Below are 26304 nucleotides of genomic sequence, written 5' to 3' on the forward strand. Positions count from 1 at the left end.
ACCAACATCATAGTAGCTGATCAGAGGCAAGTCCATGAGGTACTAGTGAGTAAGAAGAAAAAGGGACAAAAGGTAGAAAAACATACTGAACTAAAACAAAAGGAGTATTTACAAAGTGCATAGGATTCTACTCATGCATTTATCTAAAAGTGTATGAATATATATGTGTGCATAATATAGGAACTGAACTTATAAAGGAAATTAAGAACTTAAGGAACAAAGTGTCAGAGAATGAAATTAGGTTAAGTATAGTGGTTTCAAAAGACAACTGTATGTAACAAAATTGAATGAAAATCTACAGTTAACATATAAAGACATGAAATAGTGATAATTTAATGACAGTAACATGGTCACTAACATAAAATTAAACTGCAAAAGTCTTAGAAATAAAAGTATAACAGAAGGCTTTTAAAATGTGGGGAGGAAGCAGTATCTCAGTTACAATTCCATTTTATATAAGGATACATCCATATCTTTTATGGGTGATCTTCAGTCAAGTGTAAATAAAAATGCCTTCCAGATGATGGCTGAAGATGAGGCAACTTTCAGAAATAGATCTAATCACAAAAGGTCAAAAGGAGCAATAAGGAATAACAGACATGTGAAAACTTATTGGAAAATGTATAAACTTTGGTGTATTAGCATTAATGATGCAGATCTTTCACTATCATTTCTGTCTAAAGCAATGAGTTGCAAGTGAAGAATGATAAAGTGACAGCTGAATTCTTTCAGAAAATGATGAAAAGCAATGGAACAAATGTATTATGACTCACTGATAGATCTGACCACACAAAATTTATATACACTCACAATTCCCCTCCAAGCACATCTATAAATACATAAAAGAACTAGATGGCCAGCAGCCAATGTGTGAAAAAATATTCCAATTCTTTGTTGAAAGAATTCAATAAAAACCAAGAATAAAAGTACCTCATCCCAAGATATAAAAGCAAAGGACTCACATGGATAATTTGCCGTAAGAAAATAAATGACTAACAAAGACACATATATGTTCTACATCACAGGTAATGAAATAATTGCAAAGTAAAACTGGTTAGCACACTGATTTTGAACTATTAAAATTTTTTTTTCATGTGAATACCCAGAGAGAGAGAAGATACTGGGAAATGTGTGTCTCACGTACTGCTGTTATAAGGATGTTTTTGCAAACATTCTTTGTTCTGGATCTTCTTCATCAATACAGAAACATAGGCAAATATGCCCCATCTCAAAATTCTTTTTAAAATGCGCTCACTTCACTTTAAATCCCTCCATGTCTAACATCGTGTTTCTCTACTCCAGTTAGTTGATAAGATCCTTGGACTTAAGCTCTACTTTTACTGGAGGCACTTTATGCCTCTTGTTTCCTCTTCAGGTTGGACTTCCACTACTATCACATAATTGGCATCACTGAACCTTGCGTTACTGATTTCAATGTTCACTTCTCTTTTTAGCCTCATAAAAACACATTGATATACTAATCAAGCAGGCAAGCAAACACAGTGACCTCTAGGCTCTGGGCTATGCTGGACTGGCTCTCAGGTGACCTCAGGTAAACGTTTTTGGCCTCCATTCTCTTTTATCCTCTCCTGCAGTGTCTATTGGGCCCTCAGACTCACCTGGATGGGATCTCTGAGAGCATGGTTTCCATGTGGAAGTCTGAATTCCTCTCTGGATGGTTAATGATGGGGATTGAAGCTCTCACCCAGACAAAACAGCAGGAAGGGGTCAAGCATTGGTCCAGAACCAGACTCAGGAGTGCAAAAGAAACAACCATGACTCCTACAACCCAAACTGCAAACCCTGAGGGACTGAGCAGAGGAGATATTTACAGCTCCCTATGTCTGCTCATTAGGCACATTTTCCTCTTGTTACTCCAACCTCCAAGCACATGATGTCCCTGTGGGATGCTGATCTGGGCAGAAAGGAATTTTTCCTGCAGTTTCTCTGTTCCCAGGAGACCAGGTTCTAAGCCAGGTAAACTCAGTTGTTATTACTCCTTCTCCATTGAATCAGCTGCCTTCCAGAGGTAAACTCCCAGCACCTTATCCCAACCCTGTTTTCTCTGAAGTCTAAGACTGAGGACTCTAACTCCCTACTCATCAGTCTAACTCCCTACTCATCAAAGTATTGGATCATCAACATATTGACTGGTGGTAAGAACAAAACCTATAATATCCTTAAAATATTATTATTCCCCTCTTTATGAGAGGGACAACTTTGTTTCTTTAATATAAAACTTTGGACACTACACTCCTTGGCTTCTGACACTCTTGCCAAAACTATTAAGAATGTTCTATCTCAAGTTAAAAGCCATCTTTGATTCCCTTTCTATAAAAGATTTTAATTATAGAAGATATATTTAGATATTTTATGCACCGTAACCTAGCTTAGCACATTGTAGGGATCGCCCAGTTTAATCTTTAGAAAAGCCCATTCTGTGAGGTAGTACTATCATGCATTCCATTCTCAGGAATGAGGCTCAGAGGGATTTAATGTTCTACTCAAAGGTAAACTGAATACACATTGGAGGCTTGACTGGAATTCTGTTAGGATGCTTCCAGTTCTCAAACTCTGAGACAGAGATAATTTTGCCCATGGGAATATTCAATGATGAGTGAAGGGATCCTGACAAACACTCATAATGCTCTGGACAGAGCCCAACACAAATCCTTATCAAGCCCCAAATGTCAACAGTGAGGGGGCGAGGAATAATCCTATACCAGCACTCATCTAACTTCATTGTGCTTAAAAATCATCAGTAATTTTAGTTCAAATGCAAACTCTGATTCAGCAGGTGGTCTCGAGGACTCTGCATTTGTAACAAGCTCCCAGGTGGTGTTGGTGCTGCAGCTCCTGGTCTGTGGATCTTACTTGGAATAGCAAGATGTATTTCTATCTTAATTTCATGAGTAGACAGTTTTAGGTTTTCTCTGCCAAAAAAATGCCTTGTATGTAATTTTGAAAGAAAACTGTTTCACTCATTGTAGAGGCTGTGATAAATTCTGTTTGATTCCTTTATAATATAAGGTTGCTTGAGTGTCATCAAATAATATACATCTGAAAAAGTCTTTGTAGGAGGCAGAAGAAGGGCCTCAAAAGATGTCCACATCCTAACCCAAGAAGTTTTGAAGATGTTATTTTACAGAGCAAAGGGAAATAATGATCAAATGAATTGTTTTCTAACCATTGATTTTAAGTTTAAAAGATTAGAGTGAATTGTGCAGGTTAATGTAATACAACCATTATGGTCCTCTAAATATGGAAAGAGAGGACTTAAATTGGAGTCAGAGAGGCATTTGAAAATGCTCTGCTGCTGGCTTTGTACACAGAGAAAGGGGATGAGCCAAGGAATGCAGGTGCACTAGGAAGTGAATTAAGAAGGAAACGTGTTCTTTCCTGGAGTTTCCAGATGGATCCCAGCCTGGCAGACTTCTTGATTTAATCCCAATGAGACCCATTTTGACTTCTGATCTCTAGAACTTTAGGGAGAAAAATTGTGTTTTTTAAGCCTAAGGTGGTACCTTCTTATAGCAGCAGTAGGAGTCTAACTCAGAGATTTACCCAATAACATTTCGTTTGTGGGAACTGAGTTTAAGCCTCTCAGTTCATTCATTTATATTACCTTGGGTAGAGGTATTTCATGTTGCAATCTTACCTTAATAGAAGAAAAACCAATTAGAGTTAGTGTGGAGATATTTGGCTCCATTAGCTGATACAGTGAATTTCCCATTGCGTAAGTGTAAATGTGGTTCTGACTTTCAGGCATTAAGAAAAGAAAAATCTGTTTAATTAAATTAATTAATTAATTAATTTTTTTAAAGATTAGCCTGAAGCTAACATCTATTGTCAATCTCCCTTCTTTTTCCTTCTCCTCAAAGCTCCCCAGCACATTGTTGCATATTCCAGATGTAGGTCATTCTGGCTCAGCTATGTGGAATGCCACCTCAGCATGGCTTGACGAGCAGTTGATGAGCAGTCCATGCCCAGGATCTGAAATGGTGAAACCCTGGGCCGCAGAAGGACAGCAAGAGAACTTAACCGCTTGGGCCAGCCCCGGGAAAATTCTTTATTGTTAAAATTAGGATCACCCATTCTACTTTAAATCTTTGTGTTTAAATTTCTACATTCTTGGAATTTCATGTTGATTTAAATGTTCGTTCTTTTCATTTCTTTACCCTCCAACTTACACTAAAAGTTTCTTTCAACATTATAAATGATTCTGTGCTCATGTACATATATGTATGTGTGTGTAATTATTTGAAAGAGAAATGTATATAAATACACACAGATATGCATTACTTCTTTTGCACAGTAATAAATGTGTGACCACAGGCCAGGAACAGATTTTGCCACCACAAAATGTGCCTCTTTGGCATTAGGATTATTTTGAGCTCATGATTATTAAGAAACAGCAGACATGGGGGAAGCTCTGAAAACCTAATTGAAGTTACCCTTTCATAGGGGAAATCTATACTTATAAGAAAATTTACATATATAACAACTTTATACGTGTTTGCTTTGCCTTTCCTGGTTGCCTCCCATAACTGATCCATCTTAACCACATAATACTAAAGCTGCATTTCTTGAGCAGCTGGTCAGCCAGAAGCACATGCAGAAGAGAACATTTTAAGCTGCCAATCAAAACTCATCCTGCCATTGCTTCTGCGTACCTGCCAGCCCCTCTAATCCCTTAAACTTTACCCCAAACTTTGGACAGGCAAGACTGATTTGAGAGTCTTGCCTCCTGTATCCTTGCTGGTGCACCTTGCAATAAAGCTTTCTCTTCTCTGAAAAGCTGATGATGTGCTATATTGGCTTTTTATGTGCATCAGGCATTGGGCCCTCTTGCCTAGTAACAAATGTATGTTATCATATTTTGCTTCATCATACCTAAGGTCAACTCTGACTCAAGGGAAATTTATTTATTCATATTTGTCTTTCCATGTAGCTCCCACTTGGAGACATTTTTAATCAATTTTCACCAGTGTCTATGGTAGGCATGGTGAACACCGAGCTGAATAACAGAAGAGGATCCTAATGAGTAGGAAAAAAACACATGATCAGCTATAAAAACAGCATCTTAAAGTCTGCTATCAGGAAGAACAATTGAGGTAGATATACAAAGGAATGATGTTCACAAGAGTGAAAAACAGTTATCTCAGATTTTCCTCTGCTATAAACTTATATAAATACCTGTGGTTGTCAAGAACAGTCTTTTTCCATAGGAGTAGAACAACTCATGACTGTTCTCTTAGTCAAACAAAAGAGGAAAAATCAGTATTATATATTTCAATTGAGAAGAAATTAATTTTAAGAGATCCATGTACTCCCTCAGATAAGTGGGAATTTCCAAAAATTTCACATCAAAGGTTGGGAATAACGTTGGGAGAGCAGGAAAACAACAAAGGGAATACCTCTTGAATATCAGAGAGGTCATAAGCTTAATAAGGTGAGTTACATAAATTGTACAGAGAAGTTGGAATCAAAGAAATGAAAATTCCAGGAGAAACTGGAGGTGGCATATTCTACTTCCACAATCTAATACAAATCACAATTTCTGGCTCTGAGCTTTGAGTTCTGAAATCAAGGGCACTTCTTAAACACTACGACACTTGTTCCCTTTACAGCTGCCAACCCAAAGAATGATTTCAGAGCCCTCTTTATGTCTTTCTTCCTCATACTGTAGCTGAAGGAGCTCAGCATCTGTGTGAGCACAGTGTACATCACTGAGGCTGTGGCACTTGATTGTGAGCTGTGGATTGCAGCAGAGCTGAGGTACATACCTAGGTCCATACAATAAAATAAGGAGACAACTGAGAGGTGAGAAGCACAGGTGGAAAATGCTTTATACTTCCTTGAGCTGATGAGATTCCTCATATTGAAAAAAAAATATCTCAAAGCATGAGTAAAGGATCTCAAGAAAGGGACTACCACCTCACAGCACAGCTCCAAAACACACCACTGTGTTACTAAGAAAAGCATGTGAACAGGCAAGTTCGACCACCTGATTGAGTTCACAAAAAGAGTGAGGAATTTCCACATCTGTACAGAAGGACAGCTGCAACACCGTTAAGCTCTATAACAAGGAATGCAGGACTCTTATGATCCAGGACACCAGAACCAGCAGTGCACAGAGATGGGGGTTCGTGATGACCACGTAGTTCAGGGGGTGGCAGATGGCCACAAACTGGTCATAGGCCATCACAGTCAGGATAAAGATGTCCAATCCCGCAAAGAGTATAAAAAAATACATCTGGATGATGCATCCTGCATAGGTTAGGCCTTTTCTCTGAGTCTGGATGTTCAGGAGCATCTTTGGGATGGTGGTGGAGGTGGAACAGATGCCCACTAAGGACAGGTTGGAGATGGAGATGTACATGGGTGTCTGGAGGTGGGCGTCTGAGTGATGGCCAGGATGATGAGCAGGTTTCCAAACACAGTGGTCACATGCAAGGAGAGGAAAAGCTCAAATATGAGTGGCTGCAGTTCTCGATTCTCTAACAATTCCAGAAGAAGAAATTCTGAAATTCCTGTATTGTTCCATGTTTCTATAGGTGCAGGTGACCAACAGGAAAGAAGAAAATAACGTGGTTAATTTTTAACACACTGGCACTACTCACATAGTTAAATAATTCTATTGGCCTTTGGCAGTTAGGAAATTAACTTCAATGTTGTATGTATGGATATGGTCCCCTTCAAGGAATCCCTTGTTTCATCTCTGATTAGGTATTTTGAGCCAAAATCAGCCTTTTCCCCAAGAGGTCAAGTGTTCCATAGTTTTAATGACAAATTAGTTCCTGCATTTGAGGAATATCTCTTAGTGTCAACCATGTTCCAGGCCCTGTCTAGTCAATGAGCACAGAACGCCAAAAAAATTAGCTTCTACAGTCCAGTGCTGGTGAGAGAATATCAGCAAATTAAAAAAATATATAAAATATCAGATGGTGACACGTACGCTGATGAAAATGAAAGCAGGAATGAAGGTGAGAGTGGACACACACCCACCCACAGCACACCGTGTCCTGGGCTGTGTTACTTCCATGTCTTTCTCCCCAGCAGTCACACTGATTAAGCTAAGAGAAGATATGACACAAATTATCTAGATAATATTATGTTAACCCCTAAAGAGTACATAAATGTTACCCAGAAATTTCAGTTTGTGAGCCTCCCATGTAAGATAAACTTGGAACTCCATATTGGTATGGCCATTTTCTGCCCTGATGTAAAAAACATAAAATCCCTGTGTGTGTATGTGTGTGTTTGAGAGAGAGAGGGAAGAATTGAAATGGATGTGTAGGGTAAAAATGATCCGATAAGCCCAGGTGGTCCTGAGATACTGTGAGTGAGGAAAATCTTCCTTGGTTCTGGTGGCATTCCACCCAGTTGTATCTCTTGTTACCCAGCAAAAATGATAAAAGAGTAAAAGTAAATGGTCCATAAAAACACCTTACAATTGAACAACCCAAGAGAAAAGTCAGCAAAGAGATACAGTTGTATTAAGCAAAATTGAATGGAGTATCAAAACATAACTGAAACATGATATACAACAGCAGTAAATGACAAGCATCAACATGGATTGATAATGAAATTAGCAAAGACTTTGACGTAAGAGACTATAGCATGATATGTACCTAGAACCTTCCGGCACATAGCAGACATTCCGCTATTATTTTTTGAATGAATCAAGAATTAGGTCTCACTAGATACGGACATTTAGCATATGAGAAGGTTGTATTTCAATTTACTTGGGAAAGGCTGGATTATTCAATAAAAGTTGACATACATGGCTAAATGTCTGGAAGAAAATGTAGTGGTTCATTACCTCACACATCTTTAGAAAATCAGAGAGATTAAAGTCCCCAGTGTAGACATGACACTTTAGTTGAAGATATAAAAAACTACATACAAAATCTAAAGGGGGGCAAAGCTATCATAATTAAGGTGAGAAAATTAGAAGTAAGAAGAAAGACATATTTAACCATGTAAAATTTAAAACATTTTTGTGGTCAAAAATATCCAACAAAAAGTCAGCTGAAAAACAATAGTTTGTAAAATACAATTGAAGTGCAGCTAACTGTAGAAAAACAGGCATACAATATATGGACATATAGTAATAATAGACAAATGATATCATGATCAAATATACGGATCTTTGTTCACATGGAGTAACAGTTTAAGCAAACAAGAAATCTCTTTCATACTATCAGCCTGGGAAAACATTTAAAGATCTCTCACCTTGATTGGGGTTGGAACTTTTAAATAGGTAGCAAAAATGCAATGGAGGGAACATTATAAGACTGACTGATAGATTTGAGCACACAAAAATTATAAACTGTCATACATTCCTCACAAATACATCCGTGCATACATAAAAGAACTAAATGTGTAAAGAAAGTCCAATTCTTTAAAGAATTCAATCAAGAAAAAGGAATAAAAACATTCTGACACCACTATCCAAAAGCACAGGACTCACTGAGGCAATTTGTAAAGGAGAAACTAAATGGCTAACAAACCCACAAATATATTGAGCCTCACGCTGATGAAATATTTGCAAAGTAAACCGCATTCGTATACACTATTTCACCTATTAAATGCATCATTTTTTTTGCGTGAATACTCAGAGTAAGAGAAGATACCCTGATCTATGTGTCTCATCCACCATTGTTGCAAGGATGTACTTTCAAATATTCCTTGGTTGGATCTTTTTCATCAATATGGAAACAGTCTAACATGCTCCAGTTTAAAATGAAAAGAAATACTCTCACTTCACTGTATGTCCCTCCACAGCTAATACTCTATTTGTCTACTCCTGCTAATTAATAAGATCCTTGGACTTAGGTTCTACTTTTGCAGGAAACATCTATGCCTCCCAAAGCCTACTTTCATTGGACATCCATCAACGCCATTTAATTGTCAACATTGACATTTGCATTTCTGAGTACAATGTTATTTTTTCTTTTCAGCATCATAAATATATATATATATATCGATTTATTAATAAAGCCAGCAAACAACCACAGAGATCTGGCCTATCTGTCACAGGCATGGCTGGTTCTCAGGTGACCTCTGCTACAAGTTCTTGGCTTCCATTTCACCTGATCCTGTCCTGCAGTGTCCATTGGGCATTTGTACTGACCATCATGGGGATTCTGAGAGGAAGGTCTCCCTGCCAAAGTCAAAATTTCTTCTGGATTGTTGACAATGGAGATCGAAGCTCTGTTCCCAGACAAAACAACAGGAAGGAGCCAAGCATTGGTCTCCCAGTCAGATTTAGGATTCCAAAAGGAACAACCGTGTTCTGTCCAACCAAAGATTCATGTGCCAAGGGACTGCAGCAGAGGATGTTTTTGCAGCTCCCTATACCTGCTAGCTCATTAAGCATGTTTTCTTCTTGTTATTCCAACCTCTAAGTAGATGATTTCCCTGTGGGGCAATGGTCTGGACAGAATGGAATTTTCTTCTCTGTTCCTAGGAGACTATGTAATAAGGCAGGTGAATTTAGTTTTTATTACTCATTTTCCATTAACTCTCTGTTTCCAGAGCTTTAGAACCCCCCAAACCTCATCACAACCCTGAGTTAAAGTTTTCTCCAAAGTCTAGCATTGAAGATATGTCTTCACTAGGTCCCTGGGGTCTCAGAGCTTTGACTTGTGGTGGGGGCACAACCCTGATACCTCTAAAAATTACTACTCTCCTCTTCAGGAATGGAGGGCAGGTAACTTTACTCTTTTAACATGAAATCTTGGGGGTTATACTCTTTAGCTTCATGACAGTTTGCCAAGACAAAAGGAATTTTATATTAATGTCACAAGTTAAGAGATGTGATTTAGGCCCTCATTATAAAATGTTCATTAATTATGAGATACATTTACATATTTTTATGCAATATAACCTGAGTTTAGTACCTTGTAGGCGTTGTCTGTTGGATTTAATTTTATGAAAGTCAACTCTGTGAGGTAGTACTAATATGAATTCCATTCTCCCTTGCAGAAGCGGAGCTTGAAGAAGTTTAGTGACCTGCCCAAAGTTATAGTCCAGAAAGGAAAGGGGTTTGATTGTATTCTATCAGGATGCTGCCAGTTTTCAAATTCTGTGCCAGTAATCCCCATTAAAAGATGAATTTGCCCCTGAGGATATTTGGCAATATTTGAAGTGATGCTAAATATGATAGTGCCCATGACAGCACCCAACACAAATAATTATCCTGCCACATATGTGAACATGAGAATGTGAGAAAACCATGTCTTGAACACCACTTCTCCAACTCCAAAGTGCATATGAATCACTGAGGATTCAAATTTAAATGAAAATTCTGAATTAGCAGATCATGATAGGTCCACATATTCTGAAATTCTAACAAACCCCTGGGCGGTGTTGATGCTACAGATTTTGGTATGGGGACCAGTCTTTGAGTAGCAAGGCTGTGGTCCCATATTAGAGTCAGGTGTAGGTAGTTTTGGGTCTTCTGAGCCAGAATTGTCTTTGCATGTAATATGAGAAGAATAGTGTATTCACTCATCCCATAGACTATATAAACTCTATGTTAAATTACTTTGTATAGAGACTCCTTAATGACATCAAATGATATACTTCTAAAGAGGATTTTGTTTGATTTTTTTATATAAGGGCCCTTGAGAGACACCAAATAATATATTTCTGAAAAAGACTTTATTGTAGGCCAAGTAAAAGTCTTCAAATGCTGTCTGCATCCTAATCCTCAGAACCCTTAAATATGTTATATTTTTATAGTAAGGATGGATGAAGGTAGCAGATGTAATAAGGCTGCTAATCAGCTGATCTTAAGATAAGAAGTTTGGCCAAGCATATGCATCTGGGACTAATGCAACAGCCATGGTCCTCTGAATGTGGAAGAGAAAGACAGGGGAGTTGGAATCTGAGAGAGATTTGAAGATGCTACACTGCTGATTTTGAAGATGGGGCAAGAGCAGTTAACCAAGAAATGCATGAGTCTTTTAGAATTGGGAATAGGAAACTTATCAGATTCTCTCTTGAAGCCTCCAGAAGGAATCTGGCCCTGCAGACTCTTGATTTCAGCCCATTGAGACTCATTTCAGACTTCTGACCTCTTGAATGATAGGAATATAAAGTCATTTTATTTAAACCCCTAATGTGGTAATTGTTAAAACAGCAATGGGAATGTAATACAGACAGTATTTTTTTTTTGAGAAAACCAAATACCAGCCTCTCAATTCATTTATTTAGCTTCCCTAGGATAACGGCATTTTGTGTTGAAATCCCACCTTATGTAGAAGAAAAACTTTAACGTCAATTTGGAGATTATGCCCAGTTAGCTGGTACAAAGAATTCCACATTGCATAAGTGTAAAAGTGGACCTGACTTTGAGTTCAGGCGTCACTATCACAAGTAATTCATTATTAAAATGAAGCTCACCAGCAAATCAATCAATATGATACAGTACATTAACAAAATGGAAGATAAAATCAGTGATCATCTCAATAGATGCAGAACAAGCATTTGACAAATTCAACATCCATTTATGAAAAAAACTCTCAACAAAGTGGGCATAGAGAAAATGTGCTTCAACATGGTAAAGACCATATACGACAAGCCCATGGCTAACATCATACTCAATAGTGAAACCAGAAAATTATTTCTCTGAGATCAGGAACAAGACAAGGATGCCCACTCTCACTACTTTTATTCAACATACTACTGGAAGTATTAGCCGGAACTTTTAGGTAATACAAAGAGACAAAAGACACTCAAATCAGAAAGGAAGAAGTAAAACTGTCTCTATTTTCAGATGGCATAATATTATACATAGAAAACCCTAAAGGCTCCACCCAAAACTGTTAAAAGAAATGAGCAAATTCAGCAAAGTTGTAGGATTCACAATTAATATACAGAAATCTGTTGCATTTCTACACACTAACAATGAGCTATAAGAAAGAGAAATTAAGAAAATAATCCCATTTACAATTGCATAAAAAATAAAACACCTAGGAATAAATTTAACCAAGGAGGTGAAAGACCCATGCCCTGAAAGCTATAAGACATTGTTGAAAGAAATTGAAGACAGAAATAATTGGAAAGACATCCTGTGCTCACAAATGACAGAATTCATATTGTTAACATGTCCATACAACTCAAAGCACTTTAAAAGCAATCTTTCTAAAAAGTCCAAGGGCATTTTTTGCATAAACAATTCTAAAATTGTATGGAACCACAAAAGACTCCAAATAGTCAAAGCAATTTCCAGAAACAAGAATAAAGCTGGAGGCATCACACTCCCTGATTTCAAGCTAAGTTACAAAGCTATATTAATCAAAACAGTATAGAATCAGCATAAAAACATGCACATAGATCAATGAAACCGAATAGAGAGACCAGAAATAAATCCATGCATAAGTGGTCAATTAATTCATGACAAAGGAGCCAAGAATGTATAATGCAGAAAGGACAGTCTCTTCAATAAATAGTGTAGGAAAAACAAGACAGGCACATGGAAAAGAATGAAACTAGACCACTGTCTTAGACTATACACAAAATGAACTCAAAATGGATTAAAGACTGAAAAGTAAAACCTAAATACATATAACTCCTAGAAGAAAACATAGAAGGTGAGCCCCTTGACATCAGTCTTGGCGATGTTTTTTTTATTTTACACCAGAAGCAAAGGCAACAAATGCAAAAGGAAACAAGTGAGACTACATCAAACTAAAGGGTTCTGAACAGAAAAGGAAACCGTCAACACAACGGAAAGCCAACCTATAGAATGGGTAACAGTATTTGCAAACCATATATCAGATTAAAAGTTAATATCCCAAATACAGAGGGAATACAATGCAATAGAAAAAATCCAAACAATTCTGTTTTAAAAATAGGCAGAGGATCTGAATAGATACTTTTCCAAAAAGACATACAAAAGGCCAACAGGTACATAAAAATGTGCTCAAAATGACTAGTTAACAGGAAAATGCAATTCAAAACCACAATCAAATATAACCTCAGACCTGTTAGATGACTGTCATCAAAAAGACAAGAGATAAGTGTTGGAGAGGATGTGGAGAAAAGGGAACCCTTGTGCACTGTTGGTAGGAATGTAAATTGGCACAACCACTATGGAAAACAGTACAGAGATACCTCAGAAAATTAAAACAAAACTACCATATGATCCAGCGATTCCACTTCTGGGTATTATTTTGAATAAAATAAAATCATTATCATTATTTACAACAGTCAAGATAAGGAAACAACCTAAGTGTTGGGGATGTTAGAAAACAAAATATTAAGGTCACCTATTCTACTTTAAATCCTTGTATCTTAATTTCTACATTACTTTATTTTTATTATAGATCAACCATTCATTCTTTTCATTTCTATCCTCTCCAATTATTTCTCAAATTTCCTTTCAATGTTACAGATGGGATTATGAATGATTCTCTGTGTGTATATATGTGTGCAAGCGTGTTTAATTGAAAGAAAATTATATATAAATATACATATACTTACACAATTCCTTGCCCATGAACTTGTTCTTGGACTCAACAAAGTGTTTCCACACATTTCATTAATTTCTCACAATATCCATCTGAATTAGGTTTATTATCCCATGTTACTGTCAGAAATAAGGAAACTGAGGCTCATGGAGATTTGATTTTTAACATTTACATAAGGAAGCAATTAAAGGTTTTGTGCATTTTCTTAAATTAGATATAAATGAATCCATGCTGTAAGTCTTCTTAATTTTTTACAGTTTCCTTAATTTAGAATTTTACATTTTAATATGTGCAATATATTACATGAAATTTTACTCCAATAAATTAATTGAAAGAAAAATTCTAATGATGTACGTCTCCAGGTAGGATCTAGAGCACAGGGAGCTGAGGCACACGAACAGGGCAGAGGGGAGATACACCTTCTATCTGGGTAGAAAGCAAAGTGTCATATATGTATATAAAAGCAGTGGATTAAACTAGGCAATTCACCTTTGTTAACTAGATTAACCTACATATAGAGAGTAAACAGATATAAATTGGTTCAAGATAGAATTTTTACTACAGCCTCACATGACATCATGGCTGAGCTACAGAAACACAATATAGAAACTCACAGCTGACCACAGACTCACGGGCATCTGAACAATGATCAGAACAACTCACCACAATGTAATTCCATTTAATAATAAAGGCATTACAATAAACAATTTGATTTAAAACATCTTGTTAAGCAGCGATATCTAACTGATACAATCAGCAAAGCTAACAGCAATGAGAGTAGTTGTCATAATCTGTTGCCTTTTACTTTGGCATTTGGGCTGATAGTGGAGGCAGCCTTCATGATTATTGTTATTCACGTTTATTTCAGGTAGCTGTATTAACAAATGGCTATACTGGGGTTCCAGATAAGTTGGAGAGGTTGAAAGGACATGTTTGTTTGTGCAGAAAAATTGGTGACCCTAAATCACATGACAGGGCAGGAATTCAAGCTCTCTTGTGAACCACCCTTTGGTCATAAGATTGAAGATTCCTGAGCATGGAGGAGATAAGCAAGGATGAATTTAATGGTGCTTATTCAGGACCTTTTTAGTAGTTATGACAAAATTTAGAAAAGGAGAGATATTTTAGAGCAATAGAGGAGTCACAATTGTAGGCACCACTGAAATTTTTGAAGCAAAAAAATAATTCAGTAAAAAAAAATAAAATATACCAACCAAACATTCACTCCAATGCATAAACCCACTCACATGTGGACACCAATATTCCATACTTCCATGAGTAGATGTATGGCAACTGGAAAAATTTTTTGTGGTAACAAAATGTGTGGTTTAAAATTTTGCTTCCCCATATTTAAGATCATCTCTGATGCTAAGACCATATTAAGCCAATCTATTTATTCAAATCTGTCTTTCAATAGAGATGCGATTGGGAGGTATGTATTTGATAATCAGTTTTTGTCAGTGACAGGTAGGCATCGGGGACACAGGATGAATAAGAAAATAACACTATGAGACGCATTATAAACCTCAGTGGTGTCTTAAATTTGAAATTAGCAGGAAGAATAGAGTTGTGATGTAGAGAAGAATGATGGATCCAAAGTGGAAACTTTGTTTTCAGGTTTTACTCTGCAATAAAATTATATAATGGCTTTAGTTGACAAGAGTAGGTTTTCCCATGTGAGCAATACAATTTATGACCTTTCTTTCAGAAAAATATAGTAAAACAGTACTTAGGAAGATAGATGTCATTTCAGAAAAAAATATTTTTTTAAGATTGGCACCTGAGCTAACACCTGTTGCCAATCTTCTTTCTTTTTTTTTTTCTGATTTATCTCCCCAAATCCCCCCCATACATAGTTGTATATCTTAGTTGCAGGTCCTTCTAGTTGTGGCATGTGGGACGCCACCTCAACGTGGCCTGATGAGCAGTGCCATGTCCGCCCCCAGGATCCGAACTGGCGAAACCCTGGGCAGCCACAGAGGAGCGTGCAATCTTAACCACTTGGCCCCCAGAAAAAAAATATTTTTAAGAAATCTAATTTGTCTCATGGAAGAAATGGAAATTTCCAAATATTTTTCATCAAAGTTTGGGAAAAACTTGGAGAAATTAGGGAAGTAGAAAAATGGAAAACTGTCCATATATCAGACAAAGCAGAAAGCTTAATCAAGTGACTTACTTAAATTGTATAGGGAAGTTGAAATCAAAGAAATGGAAATATCAGGCAATAGATAGAAGGAACAAGTGCTATTTCCACAATCTGATCAAAGAATAGCAATTTCTGGCTCTAATGCTTTGAGCCCTGCAATTACATAATCTTCTTCAGCCCCAGGACAATTAACCCTTTTGCAGCTGCTATCCCAAAGAATCTTTTCAGAGCCTTCTTTATCTCTTTGTTCCTCAGACTGTAGATGAAGGGGTTCAGCATGGGGGTGACCACAGTGTACATCATTGAGGCTGTTGCACTGGAGTGTGAGCTGTGGGTAGCAGCAGAGCTGAGGTATATGCCTAAGCTTGTACAATAAAATAAAGAGACAATGGAGAGGTGAGAAGCACAGGTGGAAAATGCTTTAAACTTCCTCTGAGCTGATGAAATTCCACATATGGAGGAAACTATCTTACAGTATGAGTAAAGGATACCAGCCAGGGAACCACCACCCAGCAGCACTGCTGAAAAACACATCACTGTGTCATTGAGAATGGTGTCAGAACAGGCAAGTTGGATCACTTGTTTGATTTCACAGAAGAAGTGGGGGATTTCCAAGTCTGTACAGAAAGAAAGCCACAAAAGCATTAAACTCTGTAACAGGGAATTCAGGGCACTCATGATCCAGGACACTAGAAGCAGCAGTGCACAGAGAACTGGGTTCATGATGACTGGGTAGTGCAGGGGGTAGCAGATGGCTACGAAGTGGTCATAGGCCATTACTGTCAGAAGGAAGGTGTCCAACACTACAAACAGCATGAAAAAATACATCTGGGTGATGCAGCCTTCATAGGTTATAACTTTGCTCTGAGTCTGGATGTTCAGGAGCATCTTTGGGATGGTGGTGGAGGTGAAACAGATGCCCAAAAAGGACAGGTTGGAGAGGAAGAAGTACATGGGTGTGTGGAGGTGGGAGTCTGAGCTGACAGCCAAGATGATGAGCAGATTTCCAAACACGGTGATCAGGTACATGGAGAGGAAAAACCCAAATATGAGAGGCTTCAGTTCTGCTTCCTTTGATAATCCCAGACTGAGAAATTCTGAAATTTGTGTGTCATTTCCTGCTTCCATGTGGTGGTGGTCACAACTAGGAAAGAAAAAAATAACAGGATAAATTTCTACACATATATTTGTGTTGAGCAGATTGCCTTTAAGGGATCTCCCCAGATATCTGTGATTAGGAATTCCTGTCTCACGTTCAGCCTTTACCCCAAGGGGTCACATATTATACAGCTTTAATGCAAAATTCTTTCATGCATTTGAGGAATTTATGTTGACTACGGACAATCTTCCAGGTAAGATTATAGAATGCTAAGAAACAAAACTTCCTAACATCCAATGATGGAGAAAGAACATAAACTAGAAAAAATATATATATACATCACGTCAGATAGTGACAGGTGCTATTAAAAAAGCAGGTATAAAATAGGATGAATGAAGATGCGATATTTTATTGGGAGTTCAGGAAGACCTGAAAAACAAGGTAAAATTTGACCAGAGTCCTGGTAGACAGAGCAGGAGAAGCTAGGTTATCTGGGGGCAGCCTGCGCCCTGTTGAGGACAGAGTCAGTGCACAGGCCCCAAGGATGGCACTTGTTTCAGAAATTCAAGGCTCAAAAGGAAGCCAGAGTGTTGAGGGGAATGGACAAGACTGAGAGAATGAGAGGTGGTGTCAGAGAACGTTGAGGAATGAGGTGGTCTCCCTGCTGGAGCTGAAACTTCAGGACACAGGGAGTCCCTCGATCACGTGTTGCACATTTGTAATTTTGTTTCAAAGGAATCCTATTGATAGAAGTGGATCTCCTATTTATCTCCATCTTCTGGTTGACATTGTGGTGTCTGTCTTTTAAGGGTCACGAGCTTAGGTATCACTGTCCAGAGAACTGCTCACACCCCACAAAGTACACACACACTCACACACAGCACACTATGGCCTAGTGCGGCTGTGTTACTCCCTGACTTTTCTCACTTCCAACCACAATAAATAGGAAGGAAATGATATAAGGCAAGTTGTCAACACCAAATTACCCTTGAAAAGTAGAAATGGCAAGTAATAGGATATATTGGAGTATATGAGGAAAGCATTTGGTGTAAACCTAATTTGGCCTGACCTTGTTTTTCCAAAAGGTCCTGACCTTGGCCGTTGACCAGGCATTGTATATCTGCTTTAGATATTCCCTATGGCAAGAACAAAGGCCCTTGAGATAAAGGTGCAGCTTCCCTCCCCCTCCCAACATTGGCATTTCCTTAAGGATTAAGCATCTTTCCTTAGGCTAGGAACTGATTGCTGCACTCACCTGTGACCACCCAGCTCCAGACAACAGACTTGCTTCCTGCTGCATGTCCACGTAGATAGCAGACCCACTACCTGCTGTGTCCATCAAGCGCTGTGCTGACAGGGCAATCTTGTGACTATTGTGGGAGGGACATTTCAATCACATGTAAAGCATCCTCTTTGGGGGGTATATAACCACTCTGTATACTTCACTTCTTTGGTGCCCTTTCTTCCTGAAGGAAGAAAGGCCCTGGGCCATGGTCCTCAGATTTTAGCTCAGAATGAACTCTCCCAAATTTTCATTTATAGATTGGTTATGGATTATTTTCATCGACACCCTAAAAATGTTGACATAGTACCCAAATTCAGGTTGGTAAGCTTCCCATGGACATGTCAACATGGATCTCCATTTTAATGTGACCATTGTGTGCTCTATATTTAAAGAAAATTTAGAAAGCCATTCAAAAAACAGAGAGAGGAAAGAAAAGAACACATAAGCTCAGGGGGTCCCTGAGAGATTGTGATGACGAGAAAGCTTCCTGGACTCAGGCAGCATTTCAGCCCCAGTTATAGCCCCTTGATGCCCAGTATAACAATAACAAATAAAGCAGCAAAACACAATGTAGCTATACAAGAAAGAACCCTGTCATAAAACACTTTTCTGAATGATTTTAAATGCAAAACTTTTGAATCAGAAAACTGAGTTTTGAACTTCAGATTTACCACATTTTAGCTGTTTGAACTTGGAGGGACAGCAGTTCCATTCTAGATGTTAACATGCTCGCTCAAATAGCAGGGATACTTGTGTCCATCCTCCCATGGTGGTAAACAAATTCGGTTGATATATGTAAGAAGCTTAGCATAGTTTCCTCCTGTTACTAAATGAGTGGATATCACTGGTAACTAGATTTGGCTGATTTTTTCTTCTACCTGGCAAATGTCCCCATTGCTTCCCCACCTTCAGGTAGTGAAGTATAGCAAAGTAGAGTCATTAACAAACCCTTTTTTCATGTTAAATATGATTTTTTTCATGTGAATACCCAACATGAGAGATGATACTGTGAAATGTATGACTCAAGAACTGCTCCTGCAAGGCGTTATCTAACTCCACAGCTCTTTCTAATAAATACAGAATGTGCTCAAATGCATCCCATCTTAAAAAGTTAGAAAAAATGCCTTCAGTTCATTGTACACATGTCCACACCTAATACTGTATTTTCTTACTCCCTTTACCTGCAAAACACCCTGGATATGTTCTAACTGTATTAGAGCCACTTTATGCCTCCCATTCCTTCCTCAATCTTATCCAAGTAGACTTCCATCCCATTCCTTATTTGTCGAAAATGACCCTTGTGTTGATGAGTCCGACAGACACTTCTCTTTTTAACATATTAAGTAAATTGATTAGACTATTTGACAAATGAACATGACAATCTCTCCACTCTGGGCTAGCCTGGTCAAGCTCTCAGGTGAGCTCAGGTAAAAGTTCTCCACGTCCATTTTCTCTGAACCGCTCCTGAAGAACCTACTGGGTTCTCAGTCTCACCTGGATAGAGTCTCTGAGAGGAAAGTGTCCATGTGGAAGCCCAAATTCCTCCCTGGATGGGTGATGATGGAGACTGAAGCTCTGTTGCCTTCTGGACAGCAGACAGGAATGAAGCATTGGTCCCCTCGCTGGACTTAGGAATCCAAAAGTAACAACCATGTCCTGCTCAGCTCCAGGTTGCCCACCCTGAAGGATTGCAGCAGAGGAGATATCTACCACTTTCTCTTTCTCCTCATTAGGTGCTGTTTCTGTCGTTGCTCCCACCTCTGAACACATCATTTCCCCTTGAGACTGGTCTGGAAAGAAGGAAAATGTTCCTCGCTGATACTCTGTTCACAGAAGACCGGGTGAGAAGTCAGGTGAATGCATTGGCATTACTCCTTCTCATGAACTCAACTGTCTTCCAGAGTTTTAAGCTCCTTGCACCTTATGCTAACTTTGAATTAACATTTTTTTCCAATTTTGCAAGTGAGGAACCTGTCTTGACTAAGTACCATGGACCTCCCAAGTATTGACTTGTGGCAGGAACATCTCCTGATATTTCCAGAAAATTGGTATTCCCTTCTTCAACCACGAAGAGAGGTGTGTTTCTTTGCTACAAAACCATGGGAACTATAATCCTTGGCTTCACGATGCTTGTGGCAAATCAACTAGAAGATCCATGCTTGTAACTCTACTTAAAAGCTCTCATTTATTTCTTCTCTTTAAAATGTTTGTAGATTTTAAAATATATTTAGATATTTTTATACACCATGAACTGAGCTCACAATCTTACATGGATTGTCTCATTTAATTTTTACAAAAGTCCATTGTATGTGATCAGTACTTTGACGAACCTCAGTTTACATCTGCAGAAATGGGACTCAGTCGGATTATGTGATCTGTCCAAAGTTATGAACTGAGTAGAGGATAAGCTTTGATTGGAACTCCCTCAAGATATTTCCACTTCTCATACTTGATATCTGTAGGTCTCAGATGGGGTGATTTTGCCTCCAAGGAACATGTAGCAATGTCTGGAGAAATTTTTGGTTGTCACAACCAACGTGGGAGGTGCTTCTGCCTCCTAGTGGGTTGAGGCAAGTGATGCTGCTACACGTGCTACTATGCACAGGACAGCCCATCAAAAATAATTATGCAGCACAGATGTCAACAGTGGGAGGAGGGAAAGTTCTAGACCAGAACTTCTCCAGCATCATTGTGTGTAGGAGTCACTTGGGGATCATCTTCATGAGCAGATTCTGAATCCGCAGGTGTAAGACAGGCCAAGAGAGTCTGAATCTGCAACTCACTCTTAGTCAGGTGGATGCTGCAGGTCCTGGTCTGTGAACTTGTCTTTGAGTGTCAGGGCTGTGGTCCAGTGTCAGAGTGAGATGTAGGTATTATGAGGCCTTCTCCACCAAGACTCCTCCACCCACCTCAGGTCTCACCTCAGGTCATCAAATGATGGACTCAGTAGCCCAGCTTCTGTACACTCGAGTTTACGTGTGCTCCTTGAGTATTTCCCTCATGACAGGAAATGACTCCTTAGGCTTTTGATTCCTTACCTATAAATAGGGAATTCCACCTATGCTATGGATTTAGTGTGCAAAGCTGGTAATAATTTAGAACTAATGGGAAATTACCTGGCCCACAGCAGATGCTCAATCTACAGCTGTCGTTGTGACTATGTCCCAGTTCTGTGTTTACTAAGCTCATTGTGATGTCAAAGAATCTCTAGGGACAGGAAGTGAGCCCAACATTTGCCCTACTCCTGGGAGACAGTGAACAGTGGCCTTGAAGGGGGATCTTCTCCCAGGGCCCTGCCCACAGAGAAAAGTGCTTGAGAGGTCACCATTCTATGCCCTGTTGTACTCAGGGGCATCATCCTTGAGCCTCCCTATAGGCTTCAAATGGACACAGTAAGAATTTTAGACTCTTCAAGATGCTTTATTATCTTGCTATGTTCCACTTGGGAATATCTGCAAAGCAGCTGTTTCTTGGTGAATCAAATTATTCCACCAACTCTTTGTATCCTCCTGTTGCAAGTCTATAGCATATAATTAATAAATGTTTTTTGTTAAAAAAAGTGTTAAATATTTGTGTGCCTGTCTGCCCTATATAGAATTTAATTTATTTTTCACAATAATTTATTCACTTCTCCATTCTCACAGGTAGGCTGTACCTCCCCACTGACTGCCTTTTAGACTACAAATAAAATTTCCCAGCTTTACTGAGACATAATTGACATATAACATTTTATAATTTTAAAGTACACTTTAAAGTAAAAGTATAATTTTAAAGTATAAAATTATAAATTTATAATTTTAAAGTATGGTTTGCTATACATATATATTGCATAATTATTACCCCAATAAAATTAATTAATATATCCAGCAGTTTATATAATTATATTTTTTTGTACCGAGAACATTTAAGATATACTTGCTTAGCAATTTTCAAGTATATAACGCAGTATTGTTAACTATAGTCACTGTGCTTCACATTAGATCTACAGAACTTATACATTTTATAACTGGAAGTTTGTACCCTTTGACCAACATCTCCACGTTCCCCTCAGGCCGCTGTCCTAGGTGACAATCTATTTACTCTTTGGTTCTATGAGTTTGACATTTTTAGATACCACATATAAGAGATATCATAAAGTTTTGTCTTTCTCTCTGTGACTTATTTATTATAATGCCCTCAAGTTCTATTCACGTTATCCATGTTGTTGCAAAAGAAAGGATTTTATTCTCCTTTATTGCTGAATAATCTCATATATATATATGATAAGATAATAATCTTATATATACATCACATTTTCTTTATCCATTCACTTGTTGGTGGAGACTTAGGCTGTTTCCATGTCTTGGCCATTGTAAATAATGTTGCAATGAACATGGAGTGGGTGCAGACATCTCTTTGAGATAGTGATTTTCTTTCCTTTGGATGTATATCCAGAAGTGACATTGCTGGATTGCATGCAGCTCTATGTTTGATTTTTTGAGAATCCTCCATACTGTTTTCCATAGTGGCTATACAGATTTACATTCCTATCAACAGTGTACCAGTGTTCTCTTTTCTGCTTATCTTCACAGCATTTATCTTTTGTCTTTTGTTTGTTTGTTTGTTTTTGTTTTTTGCTGAGGAAGATTGTCCCTGAGCTAATATCTGTGCCAATCTTCCTCTATTTTGTCTGTGGGTTGCCACCACAGCATGACTGATGTGTGGGGCTAGGTCCACACCAGGGACCCAAACATGTAAACCTGGGCCACTGAAGCAGAACACACTGAACATAACCACCAGGCCACAGGGCTGGCCCGATCTTTTGCCATTTTGATAACTGAATTCCTAACAGGTGTGAGAGGAATCTCGTTGTGGTCTTGACTTGCATCTCCCTGATGAGAAGTGAGGTTGAACACCTTTTCCTGTATCTGTTGGTTATTTATCTTCTTTCAGAAAATGTCTAAGTCCTCTGCCCATTTTCATTCAGACTATTGATTTTTTTTGGTCTTTGACTTGTATGAGTTCCTTATATATTTTGGATGATTACCACTCATCAGTTATATGGTGCCCATATATTTTCTCCCATTGTGTAGGTTGCATTTTTATATTGTTGAAGGCTTTTTTTACTGTGCAGAAGCTTTCTGGCATGAGGTAGCCCCACTTGTTTATTTTTGCTTTTGTTGCCTGTGCTTTTGGTGTCACATCCAAAAAGTCATTTCCAAGACCAATGCCAAGAGGCTATTTCCCTATGTAGTTTTCTAGGTGTTTTACTCTTTCAGGTCTTACATCTAAGTCATTAATCCATTTCAAGTTTATTTTGTAAGTGGTATAAGTTAGGGGAACTATTTAATTCTTTCATATGTGAATATCCAGTTTTCCCTGCAGCATTATTAAAGAAACTATCATTTCCCCATTGAGTATTCTTAGCTCTCTCATCAAATATTAATTGGCTATAAATGCAGGGGATTCTTCATGGGCTCTTAATTCTGTTCCATTAGTCTATGTGTCTGTTTGTATGCCAATACCATATGGTTCTGATTACTACAGCTTTGTAACATAGTTTGAAATCAGGAAGTGTCATGTCTCCATCTTTGTTCTTCGTTCTCAGGATTTCTTTGGCTATTCAAGTTTATTTATGATTCCATATAAAATTTAGAATTGATTTTTTATTTCTGTGAAAAGTGCCCTTGGAATTTTGGTAGACATTTGCGTTGAATCTATGGATGTCTTTGAGAAACATGGATGTTTGAACAAAATTAATCCTTCTGGTCCATAAACATATGATATTGCTCCATTTATTTGTGTATTCAATTTATTTCATGCACATCTTAAACTATTCAGTGTACAGATATTTCACTTTCTTGGTTAAATTTATTCCTATTTTTTCTTTTCAATGCTCTGAACTTCAATAAAAGAGGCAGCAGAAACCCTGAAGAGTTGAAAAAAACAAAGATGGCCACAGAGCAAAGTGTAGGAAGCATTTTTCCTACATCACAACATCATTTAGTCCAGAGAAATTTGGTTTCAAAAGAGTTCCCCATAGCAAGATGTTAACTCATGAATAAAAAGAAAACAGGAAGACCCCAGCAGTCCTCATCTCTTTCACGGTCATCTGAAGTTTTTGAGACGAAAGACCCCACAGTCTTTACCAAAACTGAGCCCAGCTCAAGGAGTTGCCTGTGGATCCCACTGCTGTATCTCCTTCCCAAGGCTGAAACTGTCACTTTGGTGAGACCTCTGCCTGAGGCCTAAGTCACTGCTGCAACCCACTGTCTGGCATTGGGACCAACAGTGCCTTGTCATCTATAAGGACTAGAGCTGCTGCTGCACTGCCCTCTGCCCTGGACTCTAAGTCAGGGGTTTAACCCACCATCACCAGTGTTGCTCCTGCTCTGTGCCTTGCCCCCTGGGTCCTGAGTTGGAGCTTTGACCCTCTCACCAGCACCATCTGCTGCAGCTCTGTGACCCACTTCTGGGTCCTAAGTTATGGCTTTGACTCTCCATCATGAGGAGTGTGCTGCTGCTGCTCTCTGCCCCTTATCCTGGGTCCTGAGTCAGGGAATTGAACAAAGAGTTAGAAATCATGATAAAACCCAAACGGAAATTAAGGAGCTGAAGAATACAATGATTGAAATTTCAAAAATAGAATAGAGAACTTCAACAACCAGCTTGATCAACCAGAATAAAGAATCTGTGAACTTGAAGGCAAATCTCTTGAAATTATCCTGTCAGAGGAAAAAAATGATAATGAGAGTAAAGAAAACCTGTGTGAGTTGTGGGTTACCAATAAGAAAAACAATAACTGCAGTATGGAAATCCCAGAAGGAGAAGAGAAAGAGAAACAGGCAGAAAACTTATTTAAAGAAATAATAGCGGAAAATCCCAAATCTGGGAAGAGATATGGACATCTAGGTACAGGAAACTCAAAATACCTGGGCAGATTCAACCCAATTCAAATGTGTGTGGATTTTCTCCAAACAGCCAACCAATTCTCCAACACCAGCTGGGTGTTCTACAATTCAACTCAGTTCTGACACTGTCCACCTGGAGATAGTGTGAGATTCCACAGGATAAGAGCTCAGTCCCACAGACTGCCCCCAACTTCAGATGCCAATCTCAAGTCCAGGTTGTTACCTGTGCTCCTGACCAATTGGCTATAATTCAAAGGTTCCCTTGACCCCTCCTTGAACTCAATTAATTTGTTAGAGTGGCTCACAGATCTCAGAGAAACATTTTACTTACTAGATTACCAGATTATTATAACAGGATATAACTCAGGAACAGCCTGATGGAAGAGATGCATACAGCACAGCACGAGGAAAGGATGTGGGGCTTCCATGCACTTTCTTGTGCACCCCTCAACCAAACCCTCATGTGCCCACCAATCTGAAAAGTCCCTAAACACCTTTGTAGGGGAGCATAATTTGCCACCTCAAGATGTGTCTCCTTGGCATGAGGATAATTTGGGGGTGGTTACTTTTTTTTTTGCTGAGAAAGATTAGCCCTGAGCTAACATATGTGCCAATCTTCCTCTACTTTATGTGTGGGTCACCACCACAGCATGATTGACAAGTGGTGTAGGTTCATGCCCAGGATCTGAACCCATGAACCAGGGCTGCCAAATTGGAAGTGTGCTGAACTTAACCACCAGGCAATGGGGCTGGGGGCTGGTTACTTTTAAGAAACTGCAGACATGGTAGAAGCTCTGAAAACCCAATAGAAGTTATCCTTTGTAAGAGACATTTACATTTTTTTTAAAGATTTTATTTTTTCCTTTTTCTCCCCAAAGCCCCCCGGTACATAGTTGTATATTCTTCGTTGTGGGTCCTTCTAGTTGTGGCATGTGGGACACTGCCTCAGCGTGGTCTGATGAGCAGTGCCATGTCCACGCCCAGGATTCGAACCAATGAAACACTGGGCTGCCTGCAGTGGAGCACCCAAACTTAACCACTCGGCCATGGGGCCAGCCCTGAGACATTTACATTTGTAACGAAAATCTCCATTTGTAAAGGTGTCTCCCTCTCTGTACCAGGAAGGGGGGGATAACCTTATGCCTAGAAACTCTTATCAAAAGAAGACAAGAACTTAAATCTGCATAATCACCTTAATCTTGTTTACTGTGCTTTTCTGGTAATGTCCCATAACTGACTACCCCTCCCCCAACATCCTGCTTTGTCTTTAGGTGAAAATGATATTTAATGGTGGCAGCTTTGGCTGTTCTGTGGGTTGCTTAGCTTTCCTGGGTTTCTCACAGATATATGTGTTGTTAAACATTAATTTTTCTCCTGTTATTCTGTCTCACGTTAATTTA

The 26304-nt window shown here is 38.6% G+C and overlaps 1 protein-coding gene and 1 pseudogene across 1 annotated transcript; both read right to left on the reverse strand.

The window, feature by feature from the left end:
* Nucleotides 1–5586: 5586 nt before the first annotated feature.
* On the reverse strand, nt 5587–7662 carry LOC138922960 (olfactory receptor-like protein OLF4; annotated as a pseudogene).
* Nucleotides 7663–15715: 8053 nt separating this feature from the next.
* LOC138922966 (olfactory receptor 7A17-like) lies at nt 15716–21186 on the reverse strand. The gene is made up of 2 exons (XM_070259412.1): nt 19509–21186; nt 15716–16774 (listed from the first exon to the last, which is right to left on the reverse strand). Exons 1-2 carry the CDS (start codon nt 19538–19540, stop codon nt 15790–15792), a joined length of 1017 nt encoding a protein of 338 aa, XP_070115513.1. The 5' UTR covers nt 19541–21186; the 3' UTR covers nt 15716–15789.
* Nucleotides 21187–26304: the final 5118 nt, after the last annotated feature.

This window comes from Equus caballus, unplaced genomic scaffold (genome assembly GCF_041296265.1).
Source record: "Equus caballus isolate H_3958 breed thoroughbred unplaced genomic scaffold, TB-T2T haplotype2-0000437, whole genome shotgun sequence".
NCBI lineage: Eukaryota > Metazoa > Chordata > Mammalia > Perissodactyla > Equidae > Equus > Equus caballus.

Excerpts from the sequence above, each read along its gene's own strand:
- LOC138922966 (XM_070259412.1), bottom strand. The coding sequence starts at position 19,540 with ATGGACACTTTCCTCTCAGAGACTCTATCCAG. Across the intron at positions 16,775-19,508 it reads CTCTCAGAGACTCTATCCAG|TTGTGACCACCACCACATGG; the intron begins GTGAGACTGAGA and ends TTTCTTTCCTAG.